The 8,888-nt window shown below is 44.6% G+C and overlaps 1 protein-coding gene across 1 annotated transcript in view; it reads right to left on the minus strand.

The window, feature by feature from the left end:
• Positions 1-2,909: 2,909 nt before the first annotated feature.
• ANKRD13A (ankyrin repeat domain 13A) overlaps positions 2,910-8,888 on the minus strand; it is a 15,084-nt gene continuing 9,105 nt past the window's right edge. The window contains exons 10-15 of the mRNA XM_009641059.2: positions 7,914-8,050; positions 7,399-7,556; positions 6,804-6,917; positions 5,973-6,124; positions 5,650-5,714; positions 2,910-4,852 (exon numbers count right to left, since the gene is read on the minus strand). Of these exons, the coding sequence (XP_009639354.1) occupies positions 4,654-4,852; positions 5,650-5,714; positions 5,973-6,124; positions 6,804-6,917; positions 7,399-7,556; positions 7,914-8,050 (825 nt within the window). The 3' untranslated portion in view covers positions 2,910-4,653. The remainder of the gene's footprint in view (positions 4,853-5,649; positions 5,715-5,972; positions 6,125-6,803; positions 6,918-7,398; positions 7,557-7,913; positions 8,051-8,888) is intronic.

Raw genomic sequence — 8,888 nt, forward strand, 5'->3', positions numbered from 1 at the left:
TGATGTGGTTCAAGGTGTCCCTGCTCCTGCAGGGGGGTTGGGCTGGGTGACCTCTGGGGGTCCCTTCCAACCCAAAACCTTCTGTGATTCTATGAAATAGTCTGAGGGCAAAAACTCAGCGACCTGGGGCAGCTGCGGGGGTCTGGTGTGTGCTTACCTCTGAGCCGAAATACCGAAGGAGGGGCAGCCCCGGGTGTAGCCGTTCAGGGCTGGGCTGAAAATTCCTGACATGATTCACTTTAAGTCTTACCTAAACAACCATGCTGAACCTGTTACGAACTGGGGCGCAGGCGAGGGGTTCCAGCTTGTGCTGGGCACTCCTGGTGGGTGGCTTTGTGCCCCTGAGCAGGTTACTGTCCCACTGGAAACGGGAGCTTCCCAAAGGCTGCGCCCCGGGCAGATCCTTGAGGCTGCTAGACTCAGGCTTTCTGGAAGTACGTTGTGTTTGAGCTCCACCCAGACCTGCCCTGTGCGTTTTCATTAACAAATACGAGTGTTTACACTGAAATCACACTTGCCTACAATGCTGCTATTTTTTTTTTTTGCACTGCTAGGAGTAGTAACTGGATTTTGCTTATTATTACTTCGGTATTTAACATAGGGGTGTTTTGGCGAGTAATTTATTTAGTGGTTTGAAACTCAACTTCCAGATCAGTGGTGTTGACCTGTTCTCTGAAACCTTGTGCTGCGTCTGACACGTTTCCTGCTCAGTTGGTTTTAAAGGACGCTGACCACTCTCATTGCAACGGGGGATTTTCTTTGCTGCTGCTCTCTTAGTAAGGTGACAGCAGGAGGCTGGCCTAGAACAGACCTAGTTACTAATCTAAGTGAAACAGGAGTGAGAAAGCACGGTACCGCTGTTCTGTTGCTTTCTGATCCTTGTTCTGATCGCTGAGTCCTGTATCACTCATTTTTCTTGGTCCTTCAGCTGGTGTACGGCTTGGCCCGCAGCTGCGTGCTGTGCACAGCGGGGTGGGTGATGTAGCTTGCAGCTACAGCTCCGACTTCCCGGCAGCAGCGTCCGCGTTCATTTTTCACTCCCTGCTCTGTCTCTCTGTACAAATAAAAAGCGAAGCAAACAATCCAGGACTCCTTTACTCACGCGCGTGCTGTTTGGTGTTAACTGGGCCGTATGAGGCCGTCCCATTTCCCACCGCCGATCATCGTACAGTTCTTACCCCCTTTTCGGTGGCGAGGGAAGGGGCAGGACAGCGGCTGGGGGAAGCCCTTGTTTTCAAGGATGTTTTAGCAAGGCACTGCTAACAGCACACTGAAAATCGAAGCTCGTCCTGCAAGCGTAGCGCGATTACCAGCGGACACGAACAGGTAAAGTTCAGTTAACTCGGCTCTGAAGCCCACCCGGTCTCAATCAAGAGCCAGCCAAAGCAGCCCAAGGATTTCCAAACCCAGCACGTCCTGAATTGTGGTTGCACATTGAAACACCAGGCCAAAAAGCACAAAAAAATAAAAAGAGTTCGTGCTTGGTCTCACTTTCAGGAACGGGTACAAACAGCACCGACGCTGTGGACATAGCATCAGTTTCAAGAACTTCAAAAGCCAGTTAGAGTTTTGGAACAAACTAGAGGTATTTGTAACTCTGAGCTTCTGCTTTCCCCCGTAAGCCTCAGGCTTCCTTGGAAAGGGAAGCTGGGCTCTGCTTTCATACAGCAGTCTCAGCATTAATATTAAACGTACCACACAACCCTCTGCTGGTCTTCTCCCATCTCCGTTCCTCGCAAGAAGGTTCAGACAGAAGCTAATCCAAGGGCTGAAGTCCTGCCGCCACCGGCCTTTCGCTGCCTGAGCACCGTCCGAAGCCCACCCGGTCTCAATCAAGAGCCAGCCAAAGCAGCCCAAGGATTTCCAAACCCAGCACGTCCTGAATTGTGGTTGCACATTGAAACACCAGGCCAAAAAGCACAAAAAAATAAAAAGAGTTCGTGCTTGGTCTCACTTTCAGGAACGGGTACAAACAGCACCGACGCTGTGGACATAGCATCAGTTTCAAGAACTTCAAAAGCCAGTTATAGAGTTTTGGAACAAACTAGAGGTATTTGTAACTCTGAGCTTCTGCTTTCCCCCGTAAGCCTCAGGCTTCCTTGGAAAGGGAAGCTGGGCTCTGCTTTCATACAGCAGTCTCAGCATTAATATTAAACGTACCACACAACCCTCTGCTGGTCTTCTCCCATCTCCGTTCCTCGCAAGAAGGTTCAGACAGAAGCTAATCCAAGGGCTGAAGTCCTGCCGCCACCGGCCTTTCGCTGCCTGAGCACCGTCCGTCCCGTACCGCTCCATTTTCAAAGCATTTTTGACTCAGAGGTCGGCTGAAAATGTCAGAAAAATGCATCCAGGGATTATGTGCCTGTTTTGGACTAAGCCAGAACGATTGTTGGTATTTTCACAGATGACAATGTCACCTCTAATGTACAAAAGTGCAATAAAATGGCAGATGGGGTAATTATAAAAAAAGACTCCGGTTACCATGTTAGAAAAAACCACTCGTGCGCGTGGCGCAACGCTGTGCAGCATCTTTGGTTTTTCTTCCAGAGGATGCTTTTTACCCATGCAGTGTCAGATGTAAGCTAGGGTTTAAGAAAAGCAGCACCTCTTTCAGGGAAGCAGAGCCTTCTCGTTTAGATGGAATGATGCAAATGTCACAGAGAGAAAAAAAAAAACAACACACCAACCAACCAAAAAAAACCCCAAACAACCCCAAAAACCAAAACGAATTCTTTTTTTACAGTCCCAGATTAAGCAGCAGGAACATAACAAAACTTGAACTGAAACTCCTCAATATTCTCTAGTTTACAATATAATAGAGCAAGTCAGCTTGATAAAAAGATATTTCCCGCCCCCCCCGGCAATCTTTAAAATGCTTAACAGAGAAAAAGCAGTGTCAGACATGGTTTTATAAAGGCAACAGCACTCTTTATTTCCACTGGAGGAAAACCCCCCCAGTTTCACCTCCTACCTGACAACTTTGTCAAGAGCTCAATGCAAGGCTTATTCCCTTTTTTTCTTTTTCCCAACTGTGAAAGTCACAGCAATCCCCTTTTCAAAGAAAGATGCGATTCCAACATGGACCACCGCCACCGCGCCAGGAAGCCAACACTCCTGCAAACGCCAAATAAGCTATTCAGGGACGCAAGCCGTATCACTAAACAAAAACGGTGTGGATATACCAGTTCTAGTGTATGCTGAAGGCATTTAATCATTCGCTATGTAAAAGAATGGGTTACTGGTTTAAAAGAGGGTTCCAAGTTACCAACCATCTCCAAGTCCATCTTACAGTGGTTTTATACTGGTTAATAGTTGGTGACACAGAACCTCCCTGTTTTGCCCAAGGAGCGAGCGCAGGGTTAGGTAGCAAGATCAGACCATAGGTACCATAGGTTCTTCATACGTCTGCCAGCCGGAACAGAGGAATATTGCTCACATTTAACTACTGTAAGGCTTTCCCGTGGATGTACATCGGGTACTTGTGGAGTGCACTTGAGAGTCACAGTGTAAGTACCGTAAACACCGACAGAAGTGCAGATAAAATAGCTACAAATATATTGTATGAGGAAAGACCTGAGGAAAGCTGGTTAAAACACACTTGCGCATCGTTACAATACCATTTTCATGAGTGTAGTCATATCGGCTTGGTTTAAAATCAATAAAAATACTCAGATAAAAAAATATATGTACTCACATGAAGGATGAGCATTTGAAGTTTTAAAAAGCAACACGCGTTTCCCTTTCAGATGGCAGAATTAAAACTTATCTTCCAATAAGTATACAATAAAATTTCACCTGAACTCTTTTCTGTTTGAATTTAGCACCCACACGCAGGCATGCACGCATGCACACACACCAAGTGATGGCAAAGAAGCACCTCTATCTATCGCTTATTTTCTCACTGCCCTCCGACTTCGGGAACTAGCTGGTTTTGAATCGCTGCAGGAGCTGCCGCTTTGCTAGACAGATGGTCCCATTTTAGGATCTAAAATTTTACTGGCTGTTTTGTCCTTTTTCAGAAAGCACTGGTTTAATCTTGAGCTTGGATTAGCTGTTCAAGTATAAAAATTATCCCTCTTAAGCAGGAGCACATGATAAAAATCTCAGTAACTAGAGGAGAGAGTGTCACATACGAACAGAACTAACAGAACACATCTGTCAGCATGGTACACTGTCAGCATGAAGAACTACCGTCCGCGGGTCTATGCATATAGATACTCTTCCGCCTAACAACTGGAAGAAACAGACAATGGCTTTGAATTATTCAGCAATGACTAAGCAGATGAATATTTCTTTGGTAAGTAATGAAGTTTCCCCCCCCCCAAACTCCCCATAAATCAGGTTTTCAAGCTTTACTGCAACCCTACATCCTGATGCCAAGCAAAATTTCCCTCTGCTCTTCAATAAATATGTTCGGATAAAAACTTTTCCTTCAGAGCTAAGACTGCATGGTTGGGGAGCCAAACGCAGAGTCTGTGATCCGAAACTCCCTCAAACAAAAACAAATCAACTTTTTGTAGCTGGTGATGCCAACTAAGAAGGCAGATGAAATGTTTACTTAGGCAATCCAGGAGCGGTCTTCAGACCGAGAGCTCTGAAAGCCTTCGGTTTTATGCAGATGTGGTTATCCTTAATTCAGGAGTTGCTAAGGAGTTACTTTTCCACAAGAGAAAGCTGTAAGACTTGCTGAAGCTCTGCATCTTCCTCTTCACGACGTTGCTTCTCCCGTTCCTCCTGCTCTCGGACGGACAACTCCATGGCGAGCTGTAAGTCTTTTTCAAAACTGGAAGGTTCACTAGGGGTGCTGCCGTGCGAGTTACTGGAGCTGGTTAGATAGCTCTCCTGCAGCGCCCTGAAGGAGAAAAAGAACTTCAAGTAGTAAGAGACAGAGCCCAGATCACATTTCCTGCAACGATCCTTCCTAGCAACTGTTTTCTAAGTGCAAACCTGAAAATCTCTCCCCAGAGGGCAGAAAGCAGCTTTCAGGGTATGAGAGCGCTTGGTTCGAATATCAGTAAAATTCCCAGCGTAAAGCCTGCTCTTTGAAGGTACCTCAAAATTTTTCCTATGTACTAACAGTTAAATTTTCAATGGGCTTCTAAAAGCCTTCTCACCTAGTTTAAAGCTGACGTGATTTCCCAAAAGAACCAAGAGGATGCAGTTCTTTGTGTGCACAAAGAGTTCTTTGCACTTAACTGCAGGAAGACCCTACAGAGACCAGAGCATATTCTCAAGGCTCCCTTAAATCTATGTTGCTAAGTTTTTAAGGATTACATAATGACTTTGAAACAAAAAGAAGAGCTATCCTCAAGTGTGCGGCACCTAATAAACAAACATCCAGCCCCAAGGGACCAAATTCACAGCCTTAAGAGCAGAACAGAAGGACCGTGTTTATTTGCTGGGTAAGGAATCTGTTATGTGTGCTGACCAGTCCAACAGCTGAGCTCAAGAGCTGTACTACATAAACCAGGGAGGCCCAGTTTGAAGTCCCTGCTTCTTGGAAAAGTTGGAAGAAGCACAAGAAAAGCGACCTTAAGGTCTGTGCATCTGCTACCCACATACACACAAAATTGCAAAATTGCTTCATGCTGCTGGTGGAAGCATTTTTGCTCTATCACTGCACGGCTCGACATGAAAACTATGAGTTACCTCTGGTACTGTATATTGAAGTCCTGTGAATACGCAACTGCTCCATTGGAATGCACCCCTGCTTCCTAGAAATGGGGAAAGACAGACAATTCCACAGCAGTTATTAACAGATCTGCAGGGCAACTCACTGGAAGGCAACTCTTAAATCACTCCTATCTCTTCTTTGAAATACATTACTGTATTTTTCTCTTCCGAGGTTCTTGGAAGAAGAGGTCCTACAGGACACTTTCCACATACTGGTTAAATTCAGAGATGCAGCTATCGCTGCGTAGTCCTTGTCAAAACTTGTCAGAGCAGCACCGCACAGATTACGGCACACTTACTTTATTTCCACCGGATTCCAACAAACTCTGCTGAATAGCAAACTGCATGATCTCGTTATCTTCATCCTGCACGTGTATGTTCCTACCATCATCTTGGACGTGGTAAGATTTGGGGATCTCAAACACTGACTGGTCAACCTCGAAATTAGCACCTATATTTACAAACATGGCATAATATATTTTTACAAGTTGTGACTTAAAAAATTCTGATAGATGTTTATGCATGATTAAGTTAACCCAAAAAATTCACCTGGCTAAATATACCAACAGGCTTTGAAAGACTTCTGTGGCAAATAAGCACAGCAGTAAGACAGAAGGCAGAGCCAGTCTTTAGGATGCTGGCAAATTACACAAATAAAACCAGCGTGCAGCAGAGCACTAAGGTGGCTGAACTCTGATAAAACGAGATGGGAAGAAAAAAGGTTGCAAAAGACAAATACCACAGTGGCTCTTCTGAGGTTATTCCTAAGGAATGGGTCTGCGCATAGGACAGAGTATCACTGGATATAAGCAGTCACGAGCATCCCACTCAAACGTAACCCACTCTTCCCTGAAAGGGGGTGCAGACTGAGCTGCCACTTACAGCAGAATTTAGAGCTCAAAACACTTGGGAAAGCCAGGTAGACCTCAGTTTAGTCAGTTTGGCAGGCAGGGAAGGGGGCAGAATGGGTCGGTATGAGCAGTACCACATGCTCCAAATCAGCTGTGATGCATTGCAGCTTCCTCTCAACTGCGAATGTTTCATTCTCTGCAGTTGACCCATCTCTCTCCTGTGCATTTCACTGACGGAAGTGTAGGAAGATGCGATCGCTGCATCTTTCCTCTCCTTACCTGAGTCGCACTGTGCACCTCCAACCATTTGTGATGATGTTTTGTCAGCCGTCCTGCAGCCATTGACATTTTCAAATGTAATTCGGGCATTCAGCACGTGAAATAGGGGAATTTCTATAAGAAAGAGTACAAGGTTTCTGTCAAAGAACTCTCTCATCCACTTCCACCATCGACAGCCACATCAAACCCATACGTGTATACTGAATATAGTCCACAAGCAGTATCCCATAATGACAAAGTATATAGCAACTCACTTCAAGAAGTTGCCCTCAGTCAGTCTCACTCTCCCTCTAAATCTCTTATTTTGCAGTAAGACTTGCCAAATCTAAGGCATGGAAGCCAAGAGGAAAGGGCTTAGCAACAGCTCGTTCTTACTGAAATAACAGAGTCTTTAAAATTAGACTTCTGTACTGGGAATTCAGAATTTGGATTCCATGACCCCAGATGTACAAGACAACATATGCCTGGGTTCTCAGTTCTAGTATCAGCAAGATGACTAGTAAAAAATTAACATTTTTTTATAAATATATACTGCAAAACCAACAGAAAGAATGGAAATAAAGAAGATGCTACAATAAAAATTGCTAAATATTACCAATTTTGACAGGAAATCCTGGTGGGAATTCCAGAGTGATGAAATCCCTAAGTCTGGCAAAATGCGCGCTAGTTCTGGCCATCAGATCAATGATTGGAGTGACTTGTTCCATAAGAGACAAGGGAAACTCTTCACTCATCCACAAGGTTGCTTTAAATCTTAAGGAGAAAGTTGCATAAAAACACCTTAAGTTTACAGTTTAGGAACAAATGCAAAGGAAAACACACGGCTTTTCAGAGAGTCAGCACAGTTACTGCTCTGAGAAACTGAACCGCGTTCCTGGTCAGACTAAAGGCAAAGCACAGGAGGTTACTAACAAGTTACAGCACAGTCCAAATCTTTTCTTTGGCTTACTGGAAGAAGAATTAGACTATAGCTGAATACTTCAAGATTTCTCTTTTGATTAATTTTGAAAGCCAGGGAAAAACCGCACTGGTTATTGGTTAAAAATGGTTTCCAGAGATTACATGACTGGGAAGAGACAAACTAGAAATAGTTAAAATTCTATTTCTCACTTCTGGGTTCGAATGGTGACTTCTTTCGGTCTTCCTATGTCTCTACCTTTCAAATCAAATTCTGGGTCAAAGTATTCCTCCAGAGTAATAGCAGTAGGATTGTTACTTGCGGCATACTCTGTTGTCTTGGTTGTACTCTATAAGGAAAGAGAGAGGACAAAAAAATAAACAAACCACAAAAGTACAGAAAAAATAGACAGTGGCTACTGTAAAAAACTTCTAAGTTGCCTCTTGTGAAGTAACTCACTCCCTATTTTAGATCACCAGTGACACATAGCCATAAATACAAGTGCAGCCATTTAGACTGCTTTCTGTTGAAGTTAAAAATCTCCAAGCATTTGAGAGACATTTAGAGATTTAAAGCTAGAAACCAGCCAGAGACGCACACACAAGCGACAGCATTTCTGGGCTCCGAATCCTTTATTAAAGGCAAAGCTTTGATGGGGTATTTTAAAGAAAAAGTCTCTAGATCCACAGAAGATCTGCAACGCCATCCTGATACAGAGCCAGCAGCTGGCAAATGTATTCCCTACTTTATTTCAGTATGTACAGATGGAAGGGAGTTTCTAAAGCCGTACCGAAACCATTACCAACGCATTTCAGAACAGCAGAGGACATACAGCTTTCCCCTGTGCTGCTGAGGAGCAGTGTGCTCATCTCATCTTTATCTGACGATCGCTGCGCTAGCACTGTCTCCCACCCAAGGCTCCTGCAGGCCTGCGGGCACATCCTCCCAGATTGCTGGTGGGCTGCCTCTAAGATCTGCGCCTGCTCAGATTTATTGCCACTGCTCCCACCCCAGGTCTTGCTGTACTAACAGATTCTACGTCTTCTTCATCAGTGTTCAGAAGGATGTACCTGCTGTGCATACGGAGCTTTTGAGGGCTTAAACAAAAACATAGAATCATAGAATCATAGAATCGCTTTGGTTGGAAAAGACCTTTAAGATCATCGAGTCCAACCGTTAACCTAACC

The sequence above is a fragment of the Egretta garzetta genome, unplaced genomic scaffold, assembly GCF_000687185.1.
Source record: "Egretta garzetta isolate BGI_Z169 unplaced genomic scaffold, ASM68718v1 scaffold390, whole genome shotgun sequence".
In the NCBI taxonomy this organism is placed as follows: domain Eukaryota; kingdom Metazoa; phylum Chordata; class Aves; order Pelecaniformes; family Ardeidae; genus Egretta; species Egretta garzetta.